The sequence below is a fragment of the Melospiza georgiana genome, chromosome 1 (genome assembly GCF_028018845.1).
Source record: "Melospiza georgiana isolate bMelGeo1 chromosome 1, bMelGeo1.pri, whole genome shotgun sequence".
NCBI lineage: Eukaryota > Metazoa > Chordata > Aves > Passeriformes > Passerellidae > Melospiza > Melospiza georgiana.
Genome location: NC_080430.1, coordinates 10,212,888 through 10,229,576, shown reverse-complemented (window position 1 = coordinate 10,229,576; position 16,689 = coordinate 10,212,888). Strand labels below are relative to the sequence as shown.

General features: G+C 37.8%; 1 protein-coding gene across 1 annotated transcript in view; it reads left to right on the top strand.

Moving 5' to 3' along the window:
* The window catches only part of NCAPG2 (non-SMC condensin II complex subunit G2), a 42,747-nt gene extending 26,779 nt beyond the window's left edge, over nt 1-15,968 (top strand). Inside the window, exons 15-27 of the mRNA XM_058033415.1 lie at nt 351-524; nt 2,766-2,836; nt 3,085-3,238; nt 3,411-3,584; nt 4,114-4,224; nt 4,335-4,478; nt 5,254-5,353; nt 5,643-5,827; nt 6,611-6,754; nt 8,583-8,686; nt 11,665-11,762; nt 11,982-12,084; nt 15,884-15,968. Of these exons, the coding sequence (XP_057889398.1) occupies nt 351-524; nt 2,766-2,836; nt 3,085-3,238; nt 3,411-3,584; nt 4,114-4,224; nt 4,335-4,478; nt 5,254-5,353; nt 5,643-5,827; nt 6,611-6,754; nt 8,583-8,686; nt 11,665-11,762; nt 11,982-12,084; nt 15,884-15,935 (1,614 nt within the window). The 3' untranslated portion in view covers nt 15,936-15,968. The remainder of the gene's footprint in view (nt 1-350; nt 525-2,765; nt 2,837-3,084; nt 3,239-3,410; nt 3,585-4,113; nt 4,225-4,334; nt 4,479-5,253; nt 5,354-5,642; nt 5,828-6,610; nt 6,755-8,582; nt 8,687-11,664; nt 11,763-11,981; nt 12,085-15,883) is intronic.
* The last annotated feature ends 721 nt before the right edge of the window (nt 15,969-16,689 follow it).

Sequence of the window (16,689 nt, the reverse complement as noted above, 5' to 3'; positions counted from 1 at the left end):
CTGTAAAAACATTATTGGATTTTCATGTCCTGCAGTAGCAGAAATCTGATGAAGTAGCTAGAAAAAGATAGAAGGAATATGAAGCTTATTTTAAATTAATAGTTGCCTAATTCCAGTGTTGATTTTAAATTGGTTTGGTTTTGCAGTAAATTATTTTTAAAATTACTATTGCAAGATATGTGAAGTTAGAGAGATTAAAACTCAGTTATGGAGTTCCTGTTCTACAGCGACGAGAGTGTCTTTGTAAAGAATCTAGAAGGATTTTTTCTAGTGTCATTAGAGCCTTATTTTAATTTAAATTTCTATCTGAAAATATCATTGGTAATATCATCTAAATGTTTGTATTTCAGGTGTTGAATAATGTGTTGTCAGTAAATGATGTGGCCAGCATGGCAAGTTTGTTGGAGATCACTGTAATACTCTGGAGAAGCATCCACAAGGCACTAGATCATAATGAGGATGCCAAAGAATATGCTATCAAGAAGTTTGCTTCTGTACTTCCTGAATATTTTAAAGTATTTCAGGTAAAGAAGGCCTAGATTTTCCTGAATTTTCTCAGTATTTTCTTCTGATGCTTTCATGTTTTATATCTTTTATCTGTTTTTATGACATTAAGTATTCTTTTTCATTGTTGCTATAAACTATAAACAGCAGCAATTTTCTTGGAATCCCACAAATGGGCAGAAACTATTCTCCAGCTGCAGTGTCTGAGTGATGAACCATTATCCAAATAGTCAGCTCAAAAATACTTATGCAATAAATTGCTCTCCTTGCAGGGTTTTTCTAGGGTTTTATTATTTTGAATGTTTTAGAACTTTTGGAAAACAGTAAATACAAAAGAGCCATTGCAGAATTAATACTCAGTGTACATTGGAGTCCACATGTTTTTCTACGCATTGTCCTCCAGACTCTTCCACCAGCACCACTTCTATGATTCAGCTGCAGCTGAAGCAGCTGAGGCTCTTTTTGCACTGAATTTGAGCTGGCAGAGTGCACTTGCAGCCCAGAAAGCCAAACATGTCCTGCTGACCTCCTGGAGTGAGTCCAAAGGATGGCCACCAAGATGATGAGAGGGATGGAGCACCTCTCCTAAATGGAAAGGCTTAAAGAAATGGGATTGTTAAGCCTGGAAAGGAGAAGGCTTTGGGGTTTGCCTAATTGCCTGCAAGAAAGACAGAGAGGGACTTTTTACAGGAGAATGTAATGACAGAACAAGGGGAATGGATTCAAACTAAAAGAAATTAGGTTTAGATTAAATATTAGGAAGAAATTCTTTTTTCTGAGGGTGAGACATTGGCACAGGTTGTCCAGAGAAGCTGTGGGTGCCCCATCCCTGACAGTGTTCAAGGCCAGGTTGGATGGGGCCTGGAACAACCTGGCTAAGTGGAAGGTGTCCCTGCCCATGGCAGGGTGGTTGGAACAAGATGATCTCTAAGGTCCCTTCCAACCCAAACCATTCTGTGATTCTGAGGTCTCTGCTAATTTAAATCTACTCTCTAATAATCTGTAGATGCATTTATTTTTTTATTGCCTGGATTCAATATAGTCAGTTAATTACAATCAGTCATTTTCAAATTCTCAGTCTCCTTGCTCTGATTGTTTCAGTGTAGTTCTTGAGGAGGATGCCATCCTGAGAGTGGCCAATAGTGGCTGCAGCACCCAGAGTGAATTTGGCAGGATTACATACTGGATATCTTTTTCTTAGTTGATGGCTTTTATGCTGAAGTGTCCTGAAATATGGTGGCTGCTCCACTGCAACTTTGCTTTAGATAATCAGAGAGTGAAAAGCAGCTCATTGCTACATATTACTCTGCAGCACAGAGACACAAGTGCTCTCTACCCTGAAAGCATTTGGAAGTTGTCAAAGACATTCCAAACTTTTTTGGTGGAGGATGTAGCATCCTTTCTGAAAGGGTCTGGTGAACAGACAAGATATCCAGCTTTAGCAAGCAACCTCTTTGACTTTGATATTCTTACATAGTGAGTATGCAGCTTGGATCTAAAAGGACCTGTCATCAGAGGCTTAGTTCCTAAAAGGCTACAAACATACTGAAGCTGCCTGTCTCTTTCCTGAAAAAGCTACAAATATATTTTAAAAGTTCTTTTAAAAATATGAGCTTTAAAAAAAGGTTTTAGATCTTGGAATGGCCAAGTAGATGATCATTTCATTTGGCTGTCTCCATGAAGTTTGGACATAGAGATAAACCATTTTTGAAGAGTTCTTAACATAGATTGGTTTCTGTATAAGCTGAGTGAGATTATGTTGTGGCCTAGACCATGTATTATGACATGTTGTAATGAATAACAGTGCATTAAACAATGCCATCCTTATATAACAACCTTTTTCTTTAGTCTTTTTAATAAGTTTGTCTTGTGAATGAATTTAGGCATTTAAGGTTGAGAGGAGTTAGATGGCGTCATGGCTGTGCAATTAAACCTTAGTCTCTAGTAGAAAAAAATGATGAGGAGCTGCTATTTCTATTGCAATGAGTATTAACCTAATGGAGCCATGACTATTCATGGTAGTTATTCTGGCAGTTTGTCAGAAAGTGAAGGGTATGATAATTGGTAATTGACCTCCAAAACCAGGAATCAGACATTTCAGATTGCAAGCCATATTGTTTTGAGCTCCTTTCAGCTCCATTTGTACTGTAAAAGGGAAATCCTTAATTTGAGGAGCTGTAATCACAATTTTTCAGTACTGTCTTTAGTTTTGCTTGCATGTATGTACCTCTGTGTCATAGAGTGTCATTCTTTTATCCTAGGATGAGCGGTGCATGACTCCACTGATTATTCTGGCATCCTTTATGCCCCCTGCTGCTATTCCTACATTCAGGTACTGTTTGGAAATCCAAAATGCAAATGACAAGAAGTTTCTTGCTGGCTGTATTTGTTTATTTTTCGCAATCTGATATATTAAATACCCATTTGGGTAAATTAAGACACTAAAACTGTGATAAGTCAGTAAAATTTGTGATGTTCAAGTCTGTCTCATTGGTGAATCCTTTTTTTTGTATTTTACTAATTGTTTTCTGCACTTATGGGTGTGAAGATAATGTATCTCTTTGTCTGTTTTCTTTTAAGCTGTGGTGTGCTTTCCAGACTCAGAAATATTGACAGTGGAGCTGACCAAAACAAATATTCTACCCTGATCGACTGCCTGTGCCGCTGGGGTCAAGTGGGGCACATTTTGGAATTAGCCTGTGATTGGCTCTCTGACTCACTCACTCCAACAAAGGTGTGCAAATGCATGTCACAGGGAATAGAGGAATTGCCAGACTGCTTTAAGGCATCATGCTTTTTAAGAATAGAACAAGACTTGTTAATGCTGTATTATTCTGCTTTGAAATCAGTTCTACAGTCAGATACTAACAGGGTTTGTACTGGTTTTGTGCTTCCTTCCTATTCAGAATGCTAAAACATCTGGGCGTCGAGTACGGATCCATGTACCACAGGAATCCAAGCCAGACCTAGCAATTGATTACATTGAGTATTTATTGACTCATCCTGTCAATTGTGGTTGCCTACTTTCTGTTCCTAAAAATAAACTGAAGAAGCTTTTGAAAATCCTCGGTGCTGCAAAGGTAGTTTTCTCCTTCTCATAAACAGTGCTTATAAAATCAGTGCTTAACATCATGTATTGCCTGAGTCAAACTAAAATGCCTGCAAGAACAAATAAATGAGGTTCATTATGCCCTCTCCCTTTGTAAAAAGATCTTTTTTGTAAAAAAAAAAAATCCTTTTGATTTTTATTTCTTTTTTATTTTTATTTCAACAAATACTCTAAACTAGAAGTATAATAGTTCAGAATTGTTTATAGAGATGGCAGATTTAAGCCAGCTTCTCAGTCTTAGATGTCTCAAAATTTTTTTGATCTAGTGTTGAGTGTTTTTAAGGGACCCGACTTTTAGAATATGTGAATAAGGAATAGTCTGAAAATCAGTTATGGCATTGAAAAATGGAAGTAAAGTATGCTTGTTGCTTATTTGGGGTTGGTGCTTTGCTGTTTATGTGGGTTTGGGGTTTTCTTTAACCTTTTGTTTAAAGCTATTGAGTAAAGAAACATTTGAAAGGTTTTTCTGAAAACTATAAATGTAAACCTTGATATTTCAGAAACTTCTTGGCTCATTTCTGGAAGGAACAGATTCTGGTGGCTGGAATCAAGCAACCAGCCTAAGAGCCTTCAGCCTCTTTTGCAGATTGACTGTTCATCTTCAGCATAAGGTATGGTTATAGCTTTCCAAAATAAGCTGAAGTTACAGTTGACAGTATAAGGAAGTTCCAAAACAACTGGAGAGACAATTGGTAAACTTCCCTTTGGTTTTTTTTTTCAGTTTTCTGAAGAAGGAGAAGATCACATTTCACTTCTGAAGGAGACAGGTGCTTGGATAGAAAGTCAAGTTGTACCTTTTATACTAGCAAGTGATCAAGAGGATGGTATTTCAAAACACAGTGATGTTTCTGAATTCATTATCCAGGTTAGATGATTCTTATAATATAAATCAAGCTGCTTTCAATTTGAAAAGCTGTAGGTGTAGCAATTTGTGTGCAGACAAACTGCACTGGCATTTGTGCCATCACTTGCAGTGTCCCTTACCCCTGACCTTGATTTGCCCTTCAAAGAAAGCATTTGATGATATAATGTGGGTGAGGTTTTAGCTAGTTCTGAGCTGTTTTCTGTTGCATTCTTCTGACATTTCATTTAACCCAAGGTGGATTTTTAACACTGAGCTTTTACCAGATTTTGGTGAAAGGAAAGATTTGGCTAACTTTGGTTCCAGGCAGTGTCTTTGAACAACCCAGCTCATATATACACAGACTGATTAAAAGTTCTTACTCTGCCTGTACTTCCATCTCATAATCTGTTTAGTATGTAACAACTGTGTGTCTGTAGGGAAAAGCTCTTTTTGTCTGCTGGTTTTAATTTTGCTATTAAAAAAGGCAGGTAGAGATGTCATATTTTGCCTCAGTAAATGATAAGTATGAATGCCTTTGAACTGAGCCTGAGTTAAAAAGAGAGGATTTGCTGCCTTTTGAGAAACCATTTACTGTTGGGAAAGGGCAATGGAAGCATTTGAAGGACTGGTTGGAATTCATGCTTTTCAGGAGTTGTGAACTGAGTCACTCCAGTTAGGAACACCAGCTCTCAGGGCACCTTGGCTAAGAGTTTGTAGTTTTATTATTTTTCAGTTTTACTGAATGATTACTTTACATGAAGTTTGGGTTTCCTATAATTTTGCACCTCTCTTCTAGGCCTACCTGACAGTGTGCAAAGATGTCATAATGGTGGGCCTGGGAAATGTCACATTTCAAGCACACCTGTTAGAAATGGCTCTTCAGGTTATGCAAACAGGTACCCTCTTTTGTACTAACAGCAACATCTGCATTTATACTTGGCTGGCTTTTCTTGGATTAGCAAGTTAGTTAATCCCTAACTTTTAGGACTTGGAGGGAACACTGGATTCATACTTAAAATGTTAATTGGACTGTGTGAAAATTTCAGCTAAGGGTGCTCAGAAATGAAATGTATTGTCTACACTTGTAAACTCTCACTATTTGTTGTATCTAACTGAGTTCCATTCTAAGGTTGTACCTGATTAATATTGCAACTTTTACATTATGGTATTTATTTCTTTCTCTAGAGAGAGGTAGCTTTTGTGCTCCAGTGTTGCTGTGTGCTCTAAAAGAAATTATTGAAGCTTCTTTAAATCAGAATACTGAGACAGAGGAAGTGACAAATCTTTTCCACACTCTACAAAACGTCTTTCAGAAAATTTTAGAATGTGTGGCACACAGACTTAAGAAAGAGCAGGAAAAAGGAATTCAGGTATGATATTACAGTCCAAATTGATACATAATTGCTAATATGTAGATGAATCCATCATTTTTATGCAAAGGGGTATACTTAAAACACTTTGAGGTTGTTACCTCGCTATTACCAAGTGTTTGGGTAGACACATGATTAAATTTTCAGTTAAATTTTCCAAGTTTTCTTGTTACCAGTTTTTTTTTTGTCCATTTTGGTCTCATCATGACAGAACAACCAGTAAATTTCAGAACAAATGCATTCTGTTGCCAGTGATTCTGAAACATGGTGATACTTCTAGGCTGTTAATCTTATCTGCAATTAGATGAACTTTCTCAATCCAGAGCAAAGGTTTTGTTTATATACATTATGATCTTGGAGGGAGGAAAATTTTTCTTTATTATTTATTTCTTTTAGTCTGAATGATACCAACTTCAAAATATGAATGATGTTCTAACATTCTTGAAAATCTCACATCTTCACAGAAAAGTAGACTTCTTGTATTTTAAAGCAGATACTAAATAGTAGTGAAATGGGTGGATCAGTCTGGGAAATTTGCTGATCTACTTTTCAGGACTTGTGAAAAACATTCAGTTCTTTTTTGTAAGAACCACTGCTTTGTTTCTCAAATTTCTGAGCAGACTTCCCAGTTGTTGCTGATTCCCCTCTGATCCCAAGTGACTAGAACACCTCAAAAGCTTTCAAGGTGTGTGTGGTCTGCACTTCACAGAGAGGTTTGCTGGTATAGATTATTTATACTTAAGCAGTCTAAAAAAACAGATGTGTTTTTCTTTTTGGTTTTAGTTGATTCGCTCTATTCAGATGCCTCTTGGAGAATTCATCCATGCACTGCAGTGCTGGCATTCCACATTCCCAGCAGTTCACCAGGGTGTTCTCTCCACTCTCCTGGCTGCAATAGTAGCAGAGATAAATTGTGTGCTACAGAAGGTAAAGTGAATCCTGATTTTCTTTTTTCTATTTAACACCTTCTGCTTTCTAAATGTTATGTTGGAATGACAGAGCTTTATTCAGAAAATTGATCTTTGTACTGCAAATGAGGATTTTGTGTGTGTTGGCATGGAACAAACAGGAAACTTTATTTGCTATAATTTCATATTAGAGTTCATCTCAGATTTCTGACTACAGCTGTGTAGGAACAGACTTGTCCTGATGCTTATTTCAGTGTCTGCCTCTGACAGGAGAATTTGGCAGTAAGGCAGTGTTGGGGATTAATAACATGGATTCTGGGATATTTCCTCTGTGCTTTGTGCTGGCTCTGGCTGGGAAGGAGTCAGCTTTCCTCCATGTGCTGCTGTGGTTGGCATTTGTGGCCAAGCCATTGTTGAGGACACACCAGTTTGTTTTGGCTGTTGCTGAGCAGTGCTTTGCAGTGTCAATATTTCCCTGGTTCCTTCACCTTCACTCTGTAAAAAAAGTGAGGCTGTCAGTGGGCAGGAGGCTGAGAGGGAACACAGCTGAGACCATGCAGCCAAACTGATCAAAGGCTTATGCCTCAGCATGCAATGCTGTGTTCAGCAATCAGAGCTCAGGGAAAGGAGGAGGACAGGACATACCTGACTTCATCCCACCCAGCATTAGGGAGTTTGGGAAGTGAACCTCTGATGTGTGACAGATTCCCATTCCCTGCTCTTGGAATGGTCCCATAAGGTTCTGTAGCCCTGTTTCAAAGCAGGCTGATGCCCTGCTTGGCACTGATCATTTGTGCATTCTCTGCTTCCATACAGAGACATTTCATGTGCTGCATCTTGGTTTTGGTTCCTTTGGTTTTCCAAATATCTGATCTGCATTGCTTTGGAAAGTCAAGAAAGAGTCTCTAATACTGAAAAGAATGTGTAGACAGAGGTTATTTCATGTTCTGAAAGTCCCAGGAACTACAACTCTCCTTGAAGGAGAAGGGCAACATTCCCACCCCATTTTTCTAATGCAGGTAATGTTAGGAGCAAATATGATTAGTAAGATTGGAAGCTTTGAGAACTAAAAATGAAGAGCAGAGGCTCTTCAGCAGAGGCTGTGCTTTTGCTGTGGGTTCTGGATGTGTCAGAAACAGAGCAAGGAACAGTTGCCAGAAGGAACCACAGAGCAGTTCCAAGGTTCTGTTGCAGGAGGCACTGCAGCAGTACCAGCTGTTTGCCTGCAGATACTGATGTTTCAGCTGACAGGCTGGGGGGGACAGATGCTCTTTCCACGTGATGCAGAAGGAACATTTCTGGGCTTGAATATACTGGAGATTCATAGATTGAGTTCATTCCAGTCACTCATCTGAGCTGGGCTTTTCCCTGCCCCCAGGTTGTTGTAGATCAAAATTCAGTTCTAACTAAATATTTGTCATCTGTTCAGAACTTTACACCAAAAAGAGCAGGTATCCAGAAAATCACTGTCACTGAAGTTACATTTAGAAATCAGGAATGCACAATTCAGCTTGGAGCCACAGAGGGGACTCACTTGTGTTTAACAGGCTGTGCCTTTGTGAAGAGTGACCACCAGTCTAGATAAGTGAAACTTCTGGTGACAGCAACTGCAGAGAATATCTGCCTTGGTACAAATACTGTTCATGTGCTTTAGTTTCACTCTTTCTAATTTAAATTAGTTTTGTTTATTTGGACACCACACAGTTGAATTAAAGCCACTCAAAGAATACTTGTGAATGTTCCAGTTGTTTAAGGATAGGTCCTGGTTAGTGTAATTATTGAAATACAATATTCTGCATACACATCTTTCTTGAGCTACAATGGTTGTTGACTTATTTCTTTTTTAGGCTTCCAGTGAAAATGACTTGACTATGCCAAAGGCTATTTCAGACCTTCCCCCTCTTTCAAGCAATTTAATGGCTGTAATTATGAAGTCAGCTAATGTTGTCAGGTAAATGTTTCTATATTAATTTTTCCAAGATTTTTGCTAATATAGAACAGTTTATGTGTTGTCAATAAGATTTTAATTTCTAAATTCAAATAAATCTTGAAGAACTGGTTGCTTTCTAAATTTATCTGGACTATTTAATAATCCCTTTTTAATAATCCCTTTTTCTTGACATATTGCCTGTAGGTATTGATTGCTGGGGTTGAGTCCATTTTTTAACCAAGAGTGCTTCTTATTTACAAGACTTAATCATTATGAGTTTTTTAATCATACATCTTGGCTTGCTTCTTTCATAAGACACTTATAAAGCTGAGTCCCCTCAACACAGAGATATTAAGATGAGATAAAATATATGCCAGAAATAGAATTAATCCTTTGATTGAACATCTGCAACAAGGTGGCATGTACTTATGGTTGTATTAAAGTCACAACATTCAAAATAGGAAGTATCTGAGTGCTGAAAGCCTCCAAAAGTGAGCTTATGTTATTTATTTTTTAACACTTAAACTGGGAGAATATTTGCTCTATTTAGTGGGGGCCCTGAATATCTTCTAAAATTGTCACAATTGAATTTCATTTTGCATGGTTTGTTCATATTCAATTTTTCTTAACATGACTCTACACACCAGATTTGTTTTAAATTACAAAGGGACTTAGAAGTTCTATTGCTCTCCCTGACTTACCACAACTAATTCCTCTTCTTTCATCTGACAGGCACTGAGTATCCCTGTCTCTGCTGTTATGAGGTGGTTTGTTTTCTTCTCAATCCTTCTCTAATTCTAGTTGAACTTGCAAAACAAAAGACTCCAGAGACTCCAGCAATAGTCCACATAATGCAAATCTAGCCATGAGGCAGCAGCTAAAGGTGTTCTCTTCTAGTGAAACAATTATTTTACACATACCTTTTCAAAAGAGATGCAGAAAATCAGTTAATTCTTCTGAAACTTTTTCTTGTAGTAATCAAGGTGAATCTTGTCCATTCTTGGTGGAGAAAACTGCAAGTTTGGGCCAAATTGTTTCTGTGTACTTGGGGAAAAAAATGTATCTTCTAGTATTTCTCTTTTTGGGGTAAAGATTTGGAGATAATTTCCATCTGGTTCTACTGGTGCCTCAGAATTGAGACTACTTTTAAGGCTCTTTTATAAATCTGTGTTGCTAGGCCATAACTAGAGTCCAGTAGTGCATGGTTCAGTATTTCAGACATCTTTCTGTCAACATGAAAGCCTCTAACATTACAAAATCTGATGTGAGCTCCTGCTCTGTGAGCTCAGAGTCATCTTGCTCTGAGTTCTTCAGAATCTGTTTCATTTTCAGTACTAACCAGTCTCTAGCACTGAATTTCAACCCCCCTAGCAGTGATAATACTGGGAGGCTTGGCAGTGTCTGTCCAATTGTGTGAGTAGCCTTCATTTTAGTAGGGAATATCTGTATAGGAACCAATTACTTACCTCTGAACCTTATATGTATTTTTAAATAGCTTATTGTTCTGTTCTATTTTATCTTTGCCTGCAGGCTCATATGACCCTTTTTCAGAGGGAGGTGGGGAAAGGCAGCTTCAGTGAGTCTTGTTACAGGTTAATGAAATTCCAGTATTCCTTCATGGAGGTTAGGAGTGTGCTTAGTGACCCAAACAATGATGACAACCAAGTCAGGACTGATCCCACTTCTGTCCATTAGCAATTAAAGAGCAAGCTGAAATGGAATCAATGCTTGGTCACATTAGTCCACAATGATACAATGAAACTGAAGCAATGCATGAGCAACTTCATAAGGCTTGTTTCTGAAGCTGAAGATTTTTCATCTTTCTCAGCTCTTAGAAGCAATATTTGAATTTCTGCAAAATGTTTTTACTGAATTGGTTCTTACCTGCATATTTCATTTTGATATCTTAGCACAATAAAAGCCTGAAGAACAATTGAAGTCAGGACTGGCAATGTATGATGTTCAGTTTTCATAACAGATAATAATATTGCTAAAGGTTTTTTGAAATATGTTAGGGAAAGTTTCTGTAACATTGCTGCTCTCAGTTTTCCCTTTAGTTCTTCACAGAACATTTTGCTTTGTGCTCTGAGGAGTACCAGGATTGTGGATCTCTTCCATCTCCTCTTTTATCCCTCTTGTTCTTTTATTTTTCTCTGGTTTTGAGAATTGCTTCTCAAAGTTAAATTTGGGTTTTTTACCACAAACACCAATGACCAGTTAGTTTCCATTCTGTGCTATTGACTTATTCCCTACTGCAGTTTAGTTTGGTTGCTGGACCCCATCTGAGACTCATTTCATTTCTCTTACCTTGACATATATCCCAAAACACCACTAGAGTTTGCTGGTAATACTTTCATCTCTTGCTAGAAGTCACAAAATCTGTTAAGATACATATAGAGTTAGTATTTTACAAGGAGCTGCTGTCATAGTTCTATTATTCTGTCCATAGTTTCAGTAACTAAAATGTTGCTTGGATGTGTTTCAGAGCATTGTTTAGTTATAAATGATCTTCACTGGGTTGTAATTGGAAAAACAGCTATTTTAATATTTATGAGAAACACATTTAAGATCAAATTTTAATTAAGCCTGAGTAGGCACTAGCAAACCAATGGAGTCGTAGAATGGTTTTTTTTCAAACTTTTGTAGGAATTTGAGTTAGAAATTTCAGTAAATTCTGGAAATTAAATTCCTGTAGAACCAGTAGTTTTTTCATGGATTGACTTTCCTAAAATGTACCACAAGCTCTTCACTTCTTTTAACAGCCACTTTTTCTGTTTGCAGACTTTTTTATTTTCTTCCCAAGCAATTTACCATGCTTTGATATTCTCAGATCCAGAGGCAGCACATAGTTTTCAGTTACCCAGTCATGCTGCTTTGTCCTGCATGGTGTCTTTGAAGCTGTGGTGGCAGACTAGCACAATTAGAAACATGTTCTGTTCAGTTCTATTTTGAAGGAAATGTGATTTATAACATATTTTTTCTTTATGTTTTTTCCTTAGGTCAATTTTAAATGAATTGATGGAGTGCATTCTCTCAGAAGAAATTGAAGGGATTTTTAGTCTAACAGCTACTGTCTGCATTGTGACTGTAATTAAAGGTCAGTTAAAACATTTTTGTCCTTTTTCCATCTTTCTTTTTGCTACTGCATTGAAATACACAGTAGTTAATCCAGGACAGTGAAAATCCAATTTAATCTAATATTCCATTGAGCAATCTTTTCTGTTTAAAGTTATTTTATGAAAATATGGAAGGGTGGGGTTGGGGTTTTTTTGATAAATTATTATTTTTGTCCAACATTTCAACTCATTTCAAATAGGTAAGCACAAAACTTCACTTCTAAAGGATATTGCACCTGCCATTCAAAGGAAGCTGATAATGTGCAAGGATGCTGCCACAGAAGAATCCAGAGGCACTGAAAGGTGGGTGTGCTGCAGGAAAGGAGCACTGAGCTCTCCTATCCCCCCTCTGCAATAATTGGCTCTGTTCTGTACTTACATAACACTGTTAGAGTGTTCTGAGTGATTGATTGCAAGGTTTAACATACTGGGGGGGAAGTGGGAGGTATTGAGCCCAGCACAGTATTAAATTTCCTGCCCTTATATCTGCTGTGATTGCAATCTTTACATATTTAGCTTCAGGCTTTTTTCATTTAATTTGAATGTGTTATCACTTGATCTGTATATTGCAGGATTCACTTCTGAAATCCAGGTCTGTTTGCAGCTGGGGTAGAATAAAGCAAATAGTCCAGTTAGTAACTCTTATTACTAGGAGATTTTTCTCCCACTTTAGCATTAGGCATATGAATCCAAACCTCTGCAGGCAGTAAAAATTTAACTGAATATAACAATGACTTTGAGACCTTTCCACAGGTGATTTTATTTTGCTCTTTTTGTTGGATGGTGGATTTCAAGTGTCATATCTTGTGTATCTTTTGTGAAAAGTTTTTTGAAAGTGATTGGCTGCATTGTATTTGCAATCAGTTATCTCAGGCCTGTTGAGAGAACCATGATAAATGCTTTAGCCTTTAGTGTCTCAAACTTGATTAAGTCTTACAATTTGTGAACAGCTGATTTCTGCCTAGTTATTGAACTGCCCATGGAATCAAAAAGTGTGCAAAGGAGACATTATAAGCTCAAATACAGAATGTGAAGAAACCAGACTGGGGTTATGGACATTATTCCAAAATTTCTGAGAAAGTTTGTAATGCACCACAGAGGCCTGAACATGCAGAGGCCCTTGCAGTCTTTCATCCTTCTAACTAGTGATCCTTACTATTGAGTCAAACAAGGAATGTAGAGTAGACAGACTTTAAAATAAAGAAACCAAAGCAGGGACTCCCAAACAAGCCAAAAATCCCATTGTAAAGGAGCCTCATTGTATAGGAGCTTCATTTACTCAACAGTTTCTTGCACAGCTCTTCCCCAGTGTGCTCTTCTTGTGGATCCTTGGCCTAAAGCACTTTGTTCTCTGACATTTTAGTGACTTGACATGGCATTGGTGGTTGAGCTGTGCCTCCATCAAGAGCATGGTGCTCTGGGCCCCTTCAGTACCCAAAAGAGACCTGCAGGAAAGCTGGAGAGCTGCTTGGCTGTGAACAGAATGTCCTTTGGTCAGAACCTTGCTTAGAAACAAAATCTAACACAAATAAACAAAACCCCATTCTTTTCCCCTTGAAATTATTTTACAATGGGTTGCCAAGTGCCCTACTAGAATATTTTTAACAATAATAATAATAATAATCATTGTAGAAAAGAAGGAGAGCAGCAGGATATCGTGTTTCAGTTTGCACTTCTTCTAATCAAGACAGTAAAAAAAGCTGTGAAATTAAAGTGAATCTTAACGTGATTAAATAAATAGGCACATTAAAGTGAATAATTGCTGCCACTTGAGAGCACTAGTGACTATAAATTTCAGTGAGAACACAGATAATTGCTTTATGAATCTATATGATTGTCTCTGCCCAGTGAACTGGGACAAATCAACCTGCATGTTGGGGCAGATGAGGAGAATGAGATGCTACACAGTGTTTTAATTTTGTGATATATGAGTGGCTACCTTTGTGTAATACAACCCAGGAGGCAGTTGCAGACAAAATTCAAGGGTTAGGGATATGAATATGATAATGGGAAGACTTTTTCTATGAATTGGAATTGCATTATGATAAAATTCAGAAGCTGTCACACAGCTTTGCGGAATTTGGGGGGGTTTCATATTTGTACAGTTACGTTGGGGAATTTTTCAGTCCAGAAGGGTAAAATAATTGATGCTGGGAAGAGGTTTGGAGGGAGTTCTGCAGTGGTCAGGTTCTGCACCATGAATGGAAGTGTTTGCAGTGTCCCAGTAAGACAGAACGTCAGACTGGGCTGGGCCTCTGGTGGTTTCTGATGTGCCATTCGTAGTGCTCTGCTGCTGGTGTGCTCATGTAGCTAAAATGTGATTATGCATGCTCTAAACCATGCCCTATTGTTTGTAAACTATTTTATCATCCTGCTCTGCTTACCAAACACCAAATTTTGTTATGGTATGCTGCAAGCTAGAGCTCTGGTCATTAATTTGAAGACAGTCCTCTAACACACATCACTGTGCTGCTGCTGGCTAAAATACATTGCTGGGTTTTAACTCATTCTTAATAGTATTACTATTTTTTGCTTCTGAATGCATTAGCTCCTAATAACTCCTTGAGGGATTATTTTATTCAATACCCAGGTATACCAGGAAATGGTGACATTCTTTAATTTCCCAAGAGAACTGGCATTCTGTGCCAGCATCTTAACTTCAGACTTAGGAGTAATCTCTTACATACTAGCAATGAAAGTAAAAAAGCTGTCTGGTGTGGTAATTAAGGTGCTGCCCTTATACAAGGAATTGGTGCACTAATTCAGAAGCAAAACTTTTCACTGCAATTTACTCTTCCCTCTTCAGCTGAGCTAGTGGTTTCAGATGGTCCTGTGGGTCTGTATTTTAAAAATGCTGTTCAGTGCATTTAAAAATTCTGGACAACATACTGTGTATTGAGAGAATTTCCTCAAGAGTAATGGCACACACATTAGTTTATAAAATGCAAATATTTATGCTTAACAAAAAAAATGCAGATAAAGCTGTCAATGCACTCATTTGGAGGTTAGAGAAATATTAGATTCTGTAAAACCTAATGTGCTATAGGATAATAACTTAATACTGTATTTAAGTGTATTTATTTTATTTAGCTTTTTGATATATGAATATTAGAATTTAAATTTAGCTAATGACTGTGCTGAAATATTTTTTTTAGTATTATCATTTAGCTAGCTCTCAGATTCTTAATTGCACTCTCTTGTGTCTGTAAATTATTGCTCTTGAATTGTTTTGGTGTATAACTCTGGGCATGATTTCTCTGCCTCCCATCTTTAAGATCCCTAGGAAGGTACTTGGTAAAACTGACTTCAGCTTGGGAGGAGCAGAGTGAGCCCAAGTGATGGCTTTTGGCCAACGTGCCAATGGTCCCACATCACAAATCCACTGGCTTTTAGCCTTCAACTGTAAGGAAATAAAATTTATACAAAGCAGCATTGTGCCTAAACCCACAGAACATAACTAATTCTCCTAATTCTGTAGAACCTTGTAACACTACCTTTAATTGAGAATGGAGTTTCATTCTGGCTTAAAGGCACTGCAGAGAGGGGTGTGAGATCAGAGATCAGAGCAGGGCTGAGGAGTGTGAGGGCAGCTCGAGGGGGCAGCTGCTAATAAGGACAAGATTGAAAGCTCAGGCTTGGAAAAAAATTGCCACAGGTGAGAAGAAAAATTATAGTTATTGAAGAGTGAGGGAGAAATGAAGAAAGCAAACGAATGAAAAGTGGTCTTAGAGTGAATTTCTTGTAAAGGATTTCACTGTTTTGTTTAAACAAAAGAGTAACAATGCTGTGCAGAAAACGAGTGGGTTCTTTAACTAGATGATGAAATATTAGAAAATGTGCTTGAATTGACATAGTAATTTAAACTGGCTTGCTGTTGGTTATTCTAGAGACCGAGATGATCAGGAGAAAAATGGAAAAGTTGAAAGAAAACCAATCCAGCTATTTCAAAAGTAATTTGTAAAGGCATTTTAATAAACTAACACAGACTAACTTGTCAAAGAAATCATGTGGTAGCTGTACTCTGAGAATCAAATAGTTGAGGATTGATTTGGCATTTAGCATTTCTAATTCTGTTATGCATTCTTTCGTTATGGCATTTCAGATTCCTGTGTGAATCATCTCTGAAAATTTTGGATGAGTTTTTCAATCCTTGACCACGCAGAAGCTTTCGTCATGAAAATTGAGGGAAGGTGTATTGCTTTGTAAAAAACTTACCTTGTAAACTTGTGAATTGCTTAAAACTGTTTTCTGTTATTCTGTACATTTAAAGCAAGCAAAATGTATAAAAGTGTATATAGAAATTATGTAATAGTAAAGATTCTTCAACAGCTGCAATGGGGTTGTTCTGTATAAAAATGTCTTCTTGGTGTGAGTGTAAAATCAGTATTTTTGTATCTTTGTTTTTGTAAAACAAATAATAATTGTATCATAGATACTCTTGAGGCTGAGGTTGCATGTAACCTCAGTTCCTGGGAGGACTACAGCATATTCCTAGGGGTTATGGAAATGAATCTTACTTTGAGATGTGTGAGGGTCAAAATGGTGATTGGGAATAGCCATCATGGCTTTATCAGGGCAAAGGCTTTACCAACCTGACTTCCCTCCATTTTGGAGAAGAAGAGAGAGCACAGCATGTCCTGTTTCCTATCCTTGGCAAAGACTTTTACACAGTCTTACACAGTATCCTTACAGCCAAACTGGAGAGAGATGGGATGGATGGGTAGACTTGGAAGATGAGTAGAAATCTGCACCAGAGTGGAGGAATAATCTGCTAAGGGGTGACATTGGCAGCTGTGGCTGTGGCACTGCTGAGGGCAGGCCCTGCTGCCAGGGCTGGTTGGTGACAGGGTGAGCAGCAGCCTCGGACTGATGGCAGGTGACAGCAGCTGGGAGCCACAGCTGACACCA